The sequence below is a fragment of the Sorex fumeus genome, unplaced genomic scaffold (genome assembly GCF_029834395.1).
Source record: "Sorex fumeus unplaced genomic scaffold, SorFum_2.1 ptg000109l, whole genome shotgun sequence".
In the NCBI taxonomy this organism is placed as follows: Eukaryota; Metazoa; Chordata; class Mammalia; order Eulipotyphla; family Soricidae; genus Sorex; species Sorex fumeus.
In genome coordinates this window covers 138438-155529 of record NW_026606166.1, presented here as the reverse complement: position 1 = coordinate 155529, position 17092 = coordinate 138438, and the positions used below count along the sequence as shown (strand labels likewise).

General features: G+C 46.5%; 1 protein-coding gene across 2 annotated transcripts in view; it reads left to right on the top strand.

Annotated features, from left to right (window-relative positions):
• The window catches only part of LOC130042725 (protein SCAI), a 135404-nt gene that overhangs the window by 77400 nt on the left and 40912 nt on the right, over positions 1-17092 (top strand). For both annotated transcript variants that reach the window (XM_056134906.1, XM_056134907.1), the window contains one exon: positions 4393-4524. In XM_056134906.1, coding sequence (XP_055990881.1) covers positions 4393-4524 — 132 coding nt within the window. The remainder of the gene's footprint in view (positions 1-4392; positions 4525-17092) is intronic.

The following is a 17092-nucleotide window of genomic DNA, read 5'->3' as shown; positions in this document are numbered from 1 at the left end:
TGCTGACCTGGGTTCAGTCCTCAGCACCCCATGTGGTCTCCCAAGCTCCATCAGAGGTGATCCCTTAGTGCAGAGTCAGGAGTAATCCCTGAGTACAGCTGCATATGGCCCCAAAAACAAAAAACAAAAATTAAAGCAAAGAAAAACTTTGACTGATCAAAGGTAACAGAACTGGGGAATTGGTTTACAGAACTGCACTGGTTTACAGAACTGCACCGTGGTGTGGGGCAGGGGAGATGAAGGGTCTTTGGGGCATTGGTGGAGGGAAGTAGGCACTCTCCTGGGCACTCTGGTGTTAGAATAATAGAATGGTGTATGTATGGAATGTACAGTTCTACCATACACTATCATGATTCACGAGGGTGTAAATCATAGTGTCTCAAAATAAATAAAATTTTTTTCTTTTTTTCTTTTTGGGTCACACCTGGCCATGCACAAGGGTTAGTCCTGGCCCTGCATTCAGGAGTTACTCCTGGCGGTGCTCAGGGGACCATATGGGATGCTGGGAGTCGAACCCAGGTCTCCACGTGCAGGGCAAATGCCCTACCCACTGTGCTATCCCTCCAGCCCAAAATAAATAAAATTTTTAACAGGACTTTTAAGAGTTTTGCTCTTAGCTCTCGAATATGTGTGTGTGTGTGTGTGTGTGTGTGTGTGTGTGTGTGTGTGTGTAGTATTTTTATACATACCGTGATGTATGTTACAGTGCTAGAACTTTATCTTATTACTGTTTCTCCTCTTCAGCTATCTCCACTCCTCGCTCTCTGCCTGCTTCCAGCATTCACATACCTGCTCTCTGATTTTGTGTCTATGTGTTCAGTTTTTTTCCAGATTCCACGTATAAGTGGTGACATTATAAAAAATTGGGTTTTTTTTCTGACTTCTCATAGCAGAGTGCCCCTGAAATCCCGCCACATTGTTAATAAGTAGCAAGATTTCCCTTGGTACAGCTGAATAATAATTATTCACTCACTTCTTGGTAGACACTTCGGTCTTCAAGGGCCCTGCAGCCTTCAGATGTCCTTTTTGGCTTTGTTTATGGGCCACACCTAGCTGTACTCAGGACTGACACCTGGCTCTGTCCTCATGGGTGACTCGGGGATGCTCAGGAGACCTTCCATGGTGCTGGGGATGGAATTTGGCATCCTGACTGCCGTCCTGCCTGACTGGCCCCAACTGTCTTAACTGTTCTTCGAGAGCTTTCCTGCCTTTTGACAGTGCTTGCTCTAGGTCGTCTGTCCCAGTGCTGCCGCAGCCACTTACACAATCCTTCACGGAACTTTGGATCCCATTTTAGAAAATGGCATCACAAGCAAGATTTGGGAGCTGGGCATGTTCATGCCACGGGGAGTAGAGGCGGTCAGAGCTTCCAGCCCTCAGTAGGCAGAATCACAGATGAAGGGGTGTATGTACATGTATGTATGTGGGAGGTGTGTGCGACTGCATGTGTGCACGCTTATGTACATATTCAGAGTTCACTGTAACTCCAGTTCCAATCTGCAGGGCCCATTCTAATCCTGTTTCCCTTTTTTCATTCCTGTCTGTTCTCTTACAATGCGAACTTGGATCTATTCTCTTGTGTTTGATGAATCCTCACATGTACCGAAGATCTCTAGTGCTGCCTCCACACCCTGCCACAGGGCCTCTCCACACCCTGCCATGGGGTACCTGCCTCACCCTGTCACGGGGGGCCCTCCTTACTATGCCACGGGGGTTCCTCCTCACCCTGCCACAGGGGGCCCTCCTCACCCTACGATGGGGTACCCACCTCACCCTGCCGCGGGGGGCCCTCCTCACTGTGCTGTGCTCTCTGCCTGCCCCTGCACTCAGTCTCCCAACATTCGCAGGCTGAGCTTTGTGTGTGGTTGGCTGGTCTCATTGTGTGTGTCTGTGTGAGTGTGAGTAGTGAGTGTGTGTGTGAGTGTGAGTGTCTGAGGTCTGTTTATATCTATGTATGAGTGTGTGTGTGTGTGTGTGTATCTTTGTGTATGTGCCTGAGTGTGTTTATGTATATATGAGTGTATGTATCTGTGTGTGTCTATATGTCTGTGCATGTGTGTGTGTGTGTGTGTGTGTGTGTGTGTGTGTGTGTGTGTGTTCTTCCCTGGACCCTCTAGGATTGTGAATTTCACTGACCTCCGTGTGCCTCCTTTTTGAACTCTTTTAGTTTGAGGTTTCATGTAACCTCTCATTCTGGGAAGTTTCCAGAACTTTATTTCTGCAAAGATTTCTCCTCCCCCCCCCCCCATATATTTTATATAAACTAGACATGCATAATTGATTTCTCTTATTTCTCTATGGAATACTTCTTAATTTATCTTTTCTGTATTTATCTCCCAATATCTTCATGGTAATGCCTTCAACCTGGTGTTTTAACCTGCAGTTTATTTGACGGTGTCCCCTCTGTACTTCCATCTATTCATTTATTAAGTTTCATTCAGTGGCTACATTTTTTCATACCCAATTTTCTGTTTGTTTTGTTTTTTGCTTTACGAGACATTTTCTTCCTAACATTCTCCCTTGCCAAATTAGTTCATTTAAAACTTTTCTTTGTTACCTGCTGTACGCCCTAAGCCTTGGGGATGTTAGTCCCCAGGCCCTGGGATCAGAGGCTCGCATATGCCTCTCCCAGTGGGTCTTGAGAGTGAAGGTTGGGAAGGGGCCCACGGGGACATCGCTGCACGGGAAACACCTTCTCTGGTTTTGCTATTTTCAAGGTGTTTCCTGACAGCCCCCCTGTTGTACAGAGGTTGAAAAGAAGGGGTTGGAATGGACCACCCACACATTCAGCATGCAGTGACCGCTTGGCCCACCCTCAGATTATGGGGCCCGCAGCCTCTGCAGGTTCTATACTCACTCATCCGTTTCCCTCCCCCGCAACTATAATTGCTTGTTCCAGACCGTGTGGAGAAAAAAATGTTTGTCAAGATAACGGACTGCCCCTGGCTCCCAGCTCTGCTTCTTCTTCCCAGCCCTTGTCTACTTCTGTCACTATTAACTGGGAGCAGGTTTCTCTGTATTGTCACTAGAATTTCTGTCTACATGTAAACACAGATGATGTTTTTTTTTCTGTTACTGTCCAGCAACTTGTTGTTTTTAAAATGACTTATTAGGATTGGAGAGGATAGTGCAGGGTTAAGGCACTTACCTTGTGTTGTCCTGAGTACTACTGGACCCCCAAACATGAGAGCTGGGGTAGCCCCCGAGCACCACCTCCCCCCCCCGAGAAAAAGGAAGGTAAAAAAAAATGCTTAACACATTTGAGGGTCAGAGAGATGGTACAGTGGGTAGGGTGCTTGTCTTGCTTGCAGCCTACCCGGATTTGATCTCTGGCAACCCTTATGTTCCTCCAGGCACCACCAAGAATGATCCCTGAGTGTAGAGCCAAAAGTAGGCACTAAGCATTGCTGGCTCTGCCCCCCAAAAAGAAGTTTATTATGTTTAATTGTATATATAGTTTTGATTCAATAAAATATAGCTTTAAAATTCATCTTTATTAATTTATCTCTCGCTATTCTGAGATTAGTGATAGCACAGCGGTAGGGCGTTTGCCTTGCACGCAGCCAACATGGCTGACCCGAGTTCGATTCCTCCGCCCCTCTCGGAGAGCCGGGCAAGCTACCGAGAGTATCTCACTCACACGGCAGAGCCTGGCAAGCTACCCATGATGTATTCGATATGCCAAACACAGTAACAACAAAGTCTCCAATGGAGACGTTACTGGGTCCGCTCGAGCAAATCGATGAACAACGGGAGGACAGTGACAGTATTCGGAGATACCCGGTTCTTTGAAATGGTTTTCTATTTAAGTATTATGTTACTGAAATTAATGCCCTTTGGATAAAGTGTTTTTCATACATTAGTCATTTTCTAGAATGAATGTGCAGACTGCATTGAATAGATAAATAGTTGAAAGGGTTAACATTTTGCAGGGCAGGTATTTGGGCCACACTGGACAATGCTCAGAGCTTGCTTCTGGCTCTGTGGTAGGAGTCACTCCTTACAGTGCTTGGGGGGACCAGGTGTTATAACTGGTATCAAATCGGGAGTTGATTATATTCGTAAAAATAAAAAATAAAAAACAACTCCTGTTAACTCTGTCTTGGCCCAGATCAGCACTTTGATACTTGATTTGTATGTAGCAGGTATTTAAACAATAGCTTTGGATGGAAGGGTATTATAGTAAATCATGTCCAATATCATAACCAGTTTTCATTCCCCGTGAGGGGTGAGAAGGTCTATTTCCCTACATCATCTTATGCTTATTTTGATGATTTAATTATATTTAGAAGACTTCTTTATCTTTCTTGAAAAGAAATGTCATCTGGTGATATAACAAGGTCTGTTTCTCTCTTTTACCCCTTGGATACATGGACATATGTTTTCTTACAGGACTGAATTTGCACTTAAAGAAATCATGTCCTCTGGAGGTGCTGAAGATGACATCCCCCAGGGAGAGAGGAAAACTGTGACAGATTTCTGTTATCTTCTGGATAAATCTAAGCAGCTGTTCAATGGGCTAAGGTTAGTGGACTCTTTTATTTTTAATTTTATTTTAATGAATCACTGTGTGATACAGTTGCAGACTTACAAACTTTTGTGATTATGTTTCAGTCGTACAATGTTTGAGTACCCATCCCTCCACTAGTGCCCATGCTCCACCACCAATGTTCCCAGTATCTTGCCCCCAACCCCCACTCCTTCCCACCCCCTGCCCCTGAAGCAGTCACATTCCCTCTTACTCGCTCTCTCTCCTTTTGGGTGTTATGGTTTGTAATGTAGGTACCAAGCGGCTGTCATTTTTGGTCCATAGTCTACTTCCAGCACGCATCTCCATGAACTCTTGAGATCATGAACCTTTTCCTGAGTCTGTCTTGTGCCCCAATTGACTATTACATAGTAAGTCTGAAAATTTTGGCTGGACTGTTACACACCAGCAGTAATCAGACTTGCTTCCTTTGACAGTTGTTTCTTTATTCTCAGATGAGGAAAATCATAGGAAGGGTCAATGAAGTCCGGTTTTGCTCCAGCTGTTAAGAGCTGGTTTGTGAAATGGTCTTGTGTGTGTGTGGCGGCACATCACACCTGATTGCCTTCAGTTTTCATGCACTGGGGGTGGCAGTTGCCAAGGTCACAGAGCTCTGTGCATGTGTCACCGTGGGCCTCGTTCCCGTCCCAGTCTCGGGCTCTTGTTGGTCTCTTTCCTTCTTTTTTCCTTTTCTTTAGATAAAATACCTTCTGCGGGCAAGCAAGGTAGCTCGAAGGTAGCTCTGAACGAGTGCTTTGCAAGCCTCGTGTGGTTCCCCGAGCACTGTGGGGGAGCTGCTATTGAGCACCCTGTGAGGAATAGCCCCCGAGCACTAGTACGTTGGGGCTCCCAAACCGAAGGAAATAAAAACGTGAAAGTCTTAGGATATTCAGGCTCACTTCAGACCTAAAGTCTCATTAACTTGATTCCAACCACCAATAAATGCGTGCCCTCGGTAAAAACATAAAAAACAAGCGGTGTTTGGGGGCTGCTGTGTTCTGTTTGTTCGCAGTGTCTGTGTTGAGTCCTTGGCTGCCCCATGACAGACAGAAAGTGTTCTGTCTGCGAGCGTGTCCCTGACCCTATTTGGAAATGTTATGTATGAGTAAGTGATTGGAAAGATAGTGAATTATTTTTGGTGTACAGTTTATTTCTGGGTAAGTATGCCATCTTTTCTTCTTCTTTATTTCCCCTTTTGGCTTCTTTGTTTTTTGTTGTTGGTTTTTTTTTTTGGACCACACTGACAGAGCTCAGGGTTTACTCTTGGCTCTGGGGTGCTGGGATCGAACCCTGGTTGGCCGTGTGCAGTGCAAGTGCCTTACCTGCTGTGCTCTCTCTCTCTCTCTCTAGCCCCACTTCTGTTGTGATAGCGACGCCTTCCCAGGTTAGACCTGTGTTGGCAGAATGTTATTTCCATCCTTTTTTCCTTCCTGTGGCATTTTTCTGTCTGGGTGCCAGGTATCAAACTTGGGGCCTCACCTGCGTGAGGTGTGTGCTCACTGACCGAGCCGCATCTCTCAGTGATCCCTCTATTAAAGACCATGCAAGCCACAAAATGACTTCTTCATGGCTGTCTGTGTAAAGCGGTGCCTCTCAGCCACTCTTACCCTCAAACTTATTTGCTTTATTCCTTAAAACTCGGCACTCTCTATGTGGGCATATTTATAGCTTTGAGACCTTCCTGTATTCAAATGAAATGGCCCTCCAGCCTGGCCCCTCTTGGTCCTTGATTGTCCAGTACCTGGGTGGGCCTCCTGCACGTCCAGACACTTCATAGCCTTCTACTAAATGAAGGCTTTCTCCAACCACTCAGAATTCTCTTTCCTCTTTTGTGCTACAGAAGAAATCTGTAGCTGGGTGTTCCCTGGGTGCTCAGCACTATGTTTCAGGCACCCACACTGAGTACAGACCGGCTGCATGCAGGTCCAAATATTAAGAAGGCATTTCAAAGTTTGCATGGAAATCCCTACTCTAACTTCTGGCTCAGGGTCTTCTGGTTTTCTTCTGAGTCTGAAGCGTAAGGAGGAGTGTATTTTCTGGGCTGGTTTGCTTAAATGGACATGCTTTGAGTTCCCATAGTGTGCAGGATTAGAGTTGGACACTGCTCTCATGTTCCCTGCCCTGGAAATGCTGTTCTTTCAGCATGGTATATGTACTTGGTACATTCCCTATTTTTAGAGAAGAATCAGGAGATATTTTGTTGTAGTAACCTCACCTCTCATTGCATTGGTTTGAATAGAAAATAGAATCCTGATGCTTATATAAAAGAAGCAGTGGGGGCGCTGGAGCAATAGCAGAGCAGGTAGGGCATTTGCCTTGCACACGGCCGACCTGGGTTCGACTCCCAGCATCCCCCGAGCACCACCAGGAATAATTCCTGAGTGCAGAGCAGGAATAACCCCCATGCATCACCAGGTGTGACCCAAAAAGAAAAAAAAAAAGGCAGCAGCAGCAGCCACAAGGGCCAGAGTGATAGGACCGCAGGTAAGGCTTCTGCCTTGCATGCAGTCAACTTAAGTTCAATCCCTGGCACCCATATGGTCCCCTGAGCACCGCCAGGTGTGATCCCTGAGCACAGAGCCAGGAATAAGCCCTGAACACTGCCAAGTGTGCCCTGCCTATCCCCACTCCACCACCACCCCCCCAAAAAAAAAGGAAAGAGAAGAAGCATATTGATCATGGTAATGAGAGAAGTGGAGTGACGAGAGCTCCTGTGGGAACAGGGCCAGCACATCCCACTAGACCTTTCTCTCCCTCATTTCTTTCACTGTTAGCGTGTCCCGTGAGTAGGTGTCCTCTGTGTTTTGCCTTTCTGTCCACTCACGGGGCATCACACTTCTCACTGCAGCATGTGTTCTAGCAGCACAGCCAGCCTGTCATAATCAGTGCCTCTTTCACACACAGCGCGTCCATGTGGCACAGGCCCCGTGGTAGAGAACAGAACAGAACACACAGTCCTGCAGCAGCTCCTTCCTCGCTCTTTAACTCTTCCCGAGCAGAATGAAAAACTGCATATTAGTGCACCAAAGGCTTCAGATTTTCTCTGAAATGCCTCATTTGGGTGTACTGCACCCTCTTGTTCTGGACGGGAGGTGGTCTCTCTACATTAAGCTGCTCCTCCGAGTGGTCAGAGCCTTTCCCCGTTTCCTAGCCAGCCGTCTCAATGGGTGTATTTCTTGACTGAAAATGCCTTCTTAGACTATGTGCATAATAAATAAGCTCTTCTTTCCATTCACTGTGTAAGAAAATATAGTCCAGAGAATGAGAACAGGATCAAGTGAATGGTGTTCCACTTATAACAGCTCTTGCATATAGTTAGAGTAGTAATGAAGTGAGAATAATGTTAGAAATAGCTTTGAATTCTGTCAGAAAATTATCAAAAGCCTGGTGCTTGCAGGGTTCTAGTTACCATGGTGACTAAGACTGTGGAAGCCAAATGGAATACTTGGTGGGATTACGTAAGGTGGCCTCTGGAGACACGGATTGGAGGCACACAGCTGTGCCCACCGCCCGACTCAGAACTTTTGGTGCTTTGGAACAACAGAGGCCTCCAAGGCACTAATTATTTGTCTCCATAGGAGAAAATACACAAAGCCAAGTGCATGTTGGAGGCCATGCATGTATATGGGCACCAAAAGTGAGGTGGGTGGCCTAAGGTAAAACTAACCACAAAAATCACTTTTGGACTGGGGCAGTGGTTCAGCAGGCTAGAGCTCATGACTGGCTGGGCCCCTGAGCACCATGGGGCCCGAGCAGTCTCCTGGGCTCAGCATTGACGGAGTATCGGACTGTCACATTCCAGGAGTTGGCCCCACGCCTCCTGAGCGTTCTTGGGACTCACCCCCTTCCCCAAATAGGAAAAAAAAAAAAAGAAAAGAATAAATTGCTGTATTAAATCTGCTCCAGATACTGAAATTGGAAAAAAAATACTTTGCAGTGTTTCCATTGAGATCCTCTATTTAATGTTCTTTTTCCTGAGCAGGAAAGGATAACCAAGAAATATAGCGTCTCCACCCCCCCTCTCCTGTTCCCTCTACCTCCTCCCTCTCCCTCCTGCCTCTCTTCTGCCTCATCTTCCTTTTTTTTTTTTTTCGCTTTTTTGGTCACACCTGGTGATGCTCAGGGGTATACTCCTGGCTCTGCACTCAGGAATCATTCCTGGCGGTTCTCAGGGGATCATATGGGATGCTGGGAATCGAACCTGGGTCCGCCGCGTGCAAGGCAAATGCCCTACCCGCTGTGCTATTGCTCCAGCCCGCCCCTCTTCCTTCTTAAAATAAATTTAAAAAAAAAAAGCTAATATTTTTCTGCCGGAAACCTGGAACCGGAAGGGGATAGATTATTTAGAGACTGTCAGTACTCCAAACCCAGCGGACAACTTGGGGGACCATGCTTGTATGTGAGGTCCCATGTCCCCAGGCTGCTCGCCCTTGTCCCCGGCATGTTGAAGAAACTCATGGCATAGAGACATTGATTAACAAAAATTTATAATGCTTTTAAGAGTTTTTCACAATACTTGACTTCAGCATGCAGTCGTAATATACACCTTTCCCATCCTTTGTCTGTACTCTGAAGAACACAGTATATTTTATACCGATGTGTGTGTAGTTCACATATGTTTCCTGTGCTTTTTAATCACTTAACTTCCCGGTAGTCGTCGATTTGCTTGAGCGGGCGCCAGTAACGTCTCCATTTGCCCCTGTCGCATGCTAGTGTAGCCCAATGGATCTGTTCGCTCCGGGAACATGAAGGGCCTCAAACTGATCGTTCATGATCTTGACGAAGAAGTCTGACCATCTGGAAGGTGGGCGGCCACGCGGTCTTTTGACATCCCGTGGAATCCAGTCGGTAACAGCTCTAGTCCAGCGGTCGTCTTTAAATCTCATTACGTGACCAGCCCATCTGATTTTCGACACCTTGGCAGATGAGACAGCGTCCCTGATCCTTGATCATCGACGGATGTCAGAACTCCGGATTCTCTCTCTCATTTGAGTGAAACGTGATATTCCAAGCATAGCTCTTTCTATTCTTCTTTGGGAGACCTGAATAGCGTTCTCATCCTGTTTGCGTAGGGCCCAGGTCTCTGAGGCATATGTTAATGCAGGAAGAACAGTGGAATCAAAGAGATGTGCCCGGAGCCGGAGGTTCTTCATCCTCTTAGCTATTTCTTCGACGTTCTTGAAGGCGTTCCAAGCCGCTCTCTTCCTCCTGCGCAGCTCGGGTGCCAGGTCATTTGTCATGTTGACCTCTCGACCTAGGTACACATAGCTGTTGCATTCGGAGATGGTCGTTCCATTGAGAGCGAATGGGGCATCAGGAACGAGGCTGTTTCTCATAAACATTGTCTTCATAAGATTCAGCTGTAGTCCTACCTTTCCACACTCACGGTCAAAGTCAGCCAGCATTTGTGCCGCTTGGCTGATGTTTGGTGTTATTAAAACAATGTCATCAGCAAAGCGGAGGTGGTGTAGTTGCCGACCATCTATCTTCACTCCCATTCCTTCCCATTCCAGTCGTCGCATGATGTTCTCGAGGGTGGCACTGAAGAGTTTTGGTGAAATGGTATCACCCTGCCGCACCCCTCTCTTGACATCAACGATCACTTCTTTGTAGAATGGTGAGATCCTGGTAGTGAATCCGCAATACAGCTCACGGAGGATCCTGATGTATTGGGCTTGAATGCCCTGATTGGCTAGGGCTTCAATGACCGCTTCCGTCTCAACAGAATCAAAGGCCTTCTTTAAATCAATGAACGTTAAACAGAGCGGCATCTTGAACTCCCGAGAAACCTCAATGAGCTTGGTTATCGTGTGGATATGGTCGATGGTGCTGAATCCTTTGCGGGACCCGGCTTGCTCTCATGGTTGTCCTTCATCTAGTGTTCTGCCAATCCTATTTAGGATGACTCGAGTGAACAACTTGTAGATGACAGACAATAGGCAGATCGGGCGATAGTTGCCAATGTCATGGATGTCTCCCTTTTTGAACAGTAGTACGGTCCTGCTGGTTTTCCATTGGGACGGAACCTTGCATTCAGACAGGTAGCGAGTGAAGAGCCGAGCCAGTGTATTGATGAGTACTGACGGCAGGTTCTTCAGGTGTTCAGGTCTGACCTTGTCTGGGCCAGGTGCTGTTTGTTTCTTTACTGACGAAATGGCGTGTCGGATTTTGGAAGGGAGAATGTTGGGAACGACATTTCCATCCTGTGGAATTTGGTACGTCGGCAAGTGGACATGGCTATCGAAGAGATTTGAGTAGAAGTCATGGATAATCTTCTCCATTGCCGTTCTGGAGGATGTGACGGATCCATCAGGACGTTGGAGGGGAGTCATCTTGGTCTTATAGTTGGCGAAGGACAGGCGGGCATTACGAATACTTTTCCCGGCTTCTGCCGCATCTACCAGTACTTCTGCTCTTCTCTCTTTGAGGTCTTCCTTGATCGCATCTCTGCACTGCTTTGCGAGCTCGGACGTTAGCTTGCGGTTGCCTGAGGCATGCGCCAAACCACGCTGGCGAATTAGCTCAAGAGTTTTCGAAGATAGGCGATTTTTGTGGCTATCTCTCTCTTGGCGTTCCTCGCACATTCATGGAGGTGCTGAACCAGTCGATCGTATTCCTCGTCAATGTTGTCAACAATGGCATCTTCCCATGTTGCCACAATAGTACCAAAGAGTTCCCAGTTGGTGGTCATTCTGGGAGTTCTCTTCTTGAACTTTGCAGCCCTTTCTCCCCGCTCTGTGAAGTAGAATTTTGCATGAAGGAGACGGTGGTCCGATCCCGTTCGAAATCTTGGGACAACAGCGACATCAGTCAGGCAAAACCGTCGATTGAATATGATGTGGTCTATTTCGTTGTGGAATCGTCCACCGGGAGACTCCCATGTCCATCATTTAGATTCTGCCTTCTGTAGACCAGTAACTACAACTGGTCTCATTCACCTGTGCTTTTTAGCCGCATGTTTTTTTCTCAGATATAGGCTGAGAGCGATAGCACAGCGGGTAGGGCGTTCGCCTTACAAGCGGCCAACATGGCCGACCCGAGTTCGATTCCTCCGCCCCTCTCGGAGAGCCCGGCAAGCTACCGAGAGTATTCGATATGCCAGACACAGTAACAACAAAGTCTCCAATGGAGACGTTACTGGGCCCGCTCGAGCAAATCGACGATCAACGGGAGGGCCTTTACCTTTTTTATAGGCTGAGAACATTCCTACCTAGTGGGTTGGTTTTTTGCGGGGCAGGGGAATTGCTTCCAAGCAGTGTCAGCTGCCTGGGGGCTGTTCCCATTGATTCTCGGTCAGCCTGGCCATTCCTTCAGTGTGAGTCTGAGGTATGCATGCACCCTGGAGGGCCTGGGGGGTCCAGGACCACACTGTATAAGCTCAGGGACCCTGTGGTACCAGAGGTCAAACCAGGCTCAGCCTTGTGCAAAGCAGGGACCTTAAGCCCCATGCTAGTTCTCAGCACCTGCTCCCCCCACCACTGCCATCTGCTTTGAACTTCAGTTCTCGCTCTGGCCCACCAGGCTTTTCTAGAATATGTGTTGTTTGGGGACTCCTTTCATAGGTGCAACAGTTATTTCCATGTGTTTCTTCTGTCTCTTCCTGTTACTCAGTTACCCAGTTGCCTGCAGATTTTTCAGATGGTGTGTTATAACTTGGGGTTAGCACAGCCCCCCAGTGTCCGCTGGGGCTGCCCTAGCTGAATGCTGCAGTGCTAGCAACAACCTCAGAGACGACTCAGGGCCACAGTGTGGGCTGCGTTCCTTTCCTCTGTGGCCTCCTTTGTTTGCAGGTGGCTTTGCTCTACCCCTCTGCCCCCATCAGCCTTGTATGCCCTGGGGCCTGGTCTGTGTCTTGCTGGATAATCCTCTTCTCCCTTTTGAGGACACACCAGGCCTGAAAGGTTTTGTTGTTTATTTGTTCTGTCTTTTTTCAGAAAGTATCAGAGTAAATCAAAGTAGTGCTGCCCCCATTTCCAAAGATTCTAGAAATACTTGGTTTTTAACCTGCTCTATCAAAATATGAAAAGTCTCAATTCTAACGAGAGGATTTCTATGCGTCCACTGGAGCTGGCCAAAGGGTTGCATCTCCGCATGGTCCCTGGCTTGGTTTGACTTGGCATGACTAAGTTCAAAACAAGGCGGGGTTCTTCAAGACTGTTCCAGCTCACTGGCCGCCTCCAGGGGCAGAGCACTGTGTCGAGTGTGTGTACGTATCAGCACCATTGTAAGTGCAGGGCTGGGAGTGGCATAGGATGCAGGCGTTAGTGAAATGTATACTTCAAGTTTTCTTGCCCCTTCTTCCTGCCCTTCCTCCTTCCCCCATCCCCTCACCCTCAGAGAGCTTCATGGGACTTGAGAGACAGCTCAGTGGGCTGAGCCAGCTTTGTGTGGGGGAGACCTGACTTAGCTTTCTGGCATAGCACCTGGACCAGCTTCCAAGCACAGAGTGGGGAGTATCCCCAGAGTACCTCCAGGCGTAGCCCCAAACCAAAGATAAAAGAATTTTGTTCCATGGTCAGCATTGATTTGGTGGCATCATCAAGGCATCATCTTTGCCCAAAAGGAACCAGTCAGCTTAACAGTCTGGGCCTGTTTGAAACCCCGTCATTTTAAAATTCACAGATCTACTATGAAACCCAACCTGTGGAAAAAAAAAGACTTTATTAAACACTATGGCTTATAAAGTTGTTCATAATACAGTTGTTTCAGGCATTCAGTGTTCCAGCACCAGTCCCACCATCAGTGTGACCCCCAACCCCCAAGCATGCCCCTTTAATAGATACAAGATAATTCACTTTATATTGTTTATCACAACTAAATGGCAAATGGAATTGCCATAAATTAGTTAAGTTCTCAGCCTGGAGACCCGTGAAACCCAACTTTAAAAATAAGATAGAGTAGAGGGGCCAGAAAGATAGTACAGGGGGTAGGGAGCTTACCTTACATATGGCTGACACTGGTTCAATCTCCAGCCCCACATGCAGTCCCCAAACCCACCAGGAGTGATCCCTTGGTGCAGAGCCAGGAGTGAGTGTTGCCAGTTTGGCTCCAAAGCCAGGGGTGGGTGGGTGGGGGCTCTAGATGTAACAGTGGGTTTTTTTAATTAAAATGCTGTGGCTGGAGAGATAGAACAGCAGGTCTGGCAGCCAAATTAGATTCTTTCCTCTGCGCCCCATATTGGTACCCTGAGCCTTGTCAGGAATGATCACAGAACAAGGAGTAAACCCTGAGCATTGCGGGGTGTGGCTCCTCCGAAGTAAAAAAATTCATAACAATAAAATGCTGGTGTTGAAACAAGTAAGTGCTCAATTGGGCTTTGCCAGTCCCAAGCACACTTTTGTTTGATACACAAGTGAACACAGATGCTTAGGTTAAAGCAGAACTCTGCCTCTAATGCAGACACAGCTCTCTGGGTAAGCGAGAACATGTGATGATTATTCCTTAGCCATTGATCACAGTTAGGTTGGAAATCAGTAACATGCCAAGACTTAGAGCAGAATGAGCTCCCAGAAAAGAACTTCACTGACTGTTTAAATCAAAGTCTAGGGTGTTTTTCCATCTGATCGGATAGAGAGAGCATAAAGTTCATGCTTAGAAGGTTTGAATTGGAATCAGAGTTCAATCCTTTATTTGCCACAAGTTTCCAGGCAACTCTCATAAATGCTGTACATACAGACACATTCACTGCGGTGGGTATGTCTGTGTTTGGGTGTGCACATACATATCCTGGAGAAGCCTAGCATTTAAGAACCAGCCCAAGGAAAGAGAAACTAGTGAAGGATATTTCAAGAAAAGAAAGGGGCTGGAGAGAGAGTACAGTGAGTAAGATGCCTGCCTTGCGTGCAGCTGACCCGGGTTCAACTCCTGGCACAGTGTTTGTTTCCCCGAGAACTGTCAGGGGCGACCCTTGAGTGCAAAGCCAAGAGTAAGCCCAGGGCACTGCTAGGTACGGCCCCCAAACCAAACAAACAATAAACAGAAAAGGCAAGAGACCTACAAGATGATAAGGAAATGGTGGACAGTGCCCGGCCATAGAAGGAGCTGGTGTGAGAAGGGCTAAACGCACCTTGCATTGGGAATTTAGTGTAAGCAGGTGTCACTGCCCTTAGCTCATTCAGTTCAGGAAAGAGCATTAATTGGTAGAAACTTGAGGGACCTTTCCTATATTTTGATGTCTCAACCTTAAATTTGAGACACCTCTCAGTCTCAGAATTAATCATTTTCAGTATGCTTATTTCTACTGTTGTTTTCTGATTCCTTTTAATGAAATTGAGGATTTAAAAAGGAGATTAATGTCATATCCTCACTTTCTCTAAAGCCTTGGAAAAGTATAGCAGCCAGTTTTTTAACACAGATACCTTTGCAAACTATGAAATATAAGGTCACTTGGCTTACAGAATTATTCACAGAGCCCCATTTAATTTAATTCTGTGGATCATTAATTTCCTATCTTTACCAACAGTGCTAACAGACCAAATGATACATTCAGGTTTTAGAGCCAGTCTCCTAGTAGTGGGGGGATTTATCTAAAATGCTTTATGAGGTATCTTACTTTAATTTAGACTCTAATCATATTAAGGTAAAGGTAAAGGCCCTCCCGTTGTTCGTCGATTTGCTCGAGCGGGCCCAGTAACGTCTCCATTGGAGACTTTGTTGTTACTGTGTTTGGCATATCGAATACGTCACGGGGAGCTTGCCAGGCTCTGCCGTGCGGGCGAGATACTCTCGGTAGCTTGCCGGGCTCTCAAGAGGGGCAGAGGAATCGAACTCGGGTCGGCCATGTTGGCTGTGTGCAAGGCAAATGCCTTACTGCTGTGCTAAAGGTAAAGGTAAAGGCCCTCCCGTTGTTCGTCGATTTGCTCGAGCGGGCCCAGTAACGTCTCCATTGGAGACTTTGTTGTTACTGTGTTTGGCATATCGAATACGTCACGGGGAGCTTGCCAGGCTCTGCCGTGCGGGCGAGATACTCTCGGTAGCTTGCCGGGCTCTCCGAGAGGGGCGGAGGAATCGAACTTAACTTGTGATATGTGTTGTTAGAAAGAGGTGATCATACAACTTATATTTCAGGGAATATTAAAAAATGCTTTATCACTCTTTAAAAAAGAAGTACTATTCCATAGCTGATTCTTAAGACTGGAGTGGCGGATGTTGTAAATTCATTTGCAGAAAATGGTAGAGAATTTAACCAACATTGTTCACAGTTATAAACTAGAAGATACTTGTATATTGTAATATATTTGCGGGAGCCCAGTTCTAGCATTCTAGCTCACGTTTTGTGCTTTCACTCCTCAGACTTTAAATATCTTTTCCTGGGGCTGGAGGGATAGTTCAGGGGGAAAGCACTAACCTTTGCATGTCGCCAACATGACCTTGATCCCCAGCATTATGTACGGTTCCCAGAGCCCCACCAGGACGGATTCCTGAATGCAAAGTGAGGAGTAAGCCCTGAGCACAGCCAGGAGTGACTCAAAAACAAAACAGAAGAAAACAAAAGAAAAAATTTCTTCCCCTTAATACCTTTAACATTTATGCTGTATCCTTAAAGGGCACTCAGGAGTTGTTAGTTCTCTGATATTGCTGCCTACTGCTTTTATGTAATAGTCTTCCTAGTAGCAACTGCTTGATACGAGTCTAAAAGAGTCTAACAACAACTTACTCTTAAAATATCCAAGAGTTTGGGAGCAATAGTACAACAGGTAGAGCACTTGTGTTGCACAAGGCCAATCCAGGTTCAATCTCTGGCATCCCTGATGGTCCCCTAAGCCCTGCTAGGAATGATTCATGAGTGCAGAGCCAGGAATAAGCCCTGAGCACAGTCAGGTGTTGCCCCAAAACAAAACAAAAAGTATCTAAGAATTTGATTAAAAGTTAGGGATTTAGCTCAGTGTTGGAGTGCCAGCTTTTCATGTGGGAGGCCCAAATTTCATCTCTGGCACCCTGTAGTTCCCAGAGCACTGCTGAACTTTGTAATGTTTGAAGAACACTTTTTCAAACATCTTCAAAAGTAATTTTTCACAGCATGCCCACCCCTGAGATTCCCAGGCCTCTCCACTGCCATCTGTTGTACCTTTTGTGCCCCTGTGTCTTCCTGCTCTGGCATTCTTAGTTCTGTGACCCAAATTCAAGGGCTTTAAGTTGGTTTTGTCTGTTTCCTTTAATATTTTCTTTCTGTCCCACATATGAATGTGATCGTCCAGTATTTGTCTTTCTCTTACTTTGCTTAATGTGACACCTTCCAAACACCTGTATGTTGTAGCAAATGGCACAAGTTTATCTTTCCATTTAGTGGAGTCCTTCCATTGTGCTTACATCCCTTCATGCATCCCATATGAATGTGCTTACGTATTTTCTTTATTCAGTCATTCATTGCTGGACATGTATGTTTTTTTCTTGGCCATTGTAAATAGAGCTGCAGTGAACACACATGCACACACACACACACACACACACACATGCACACCACATGTACAGATAGCCTTTCAAAGTTGTGTATTTTTTTTCTTTTTGGGTCACACGCGGCGATGCTCAGGGGTTACTCCTGGATCTGCACTCAGGAATCACTCC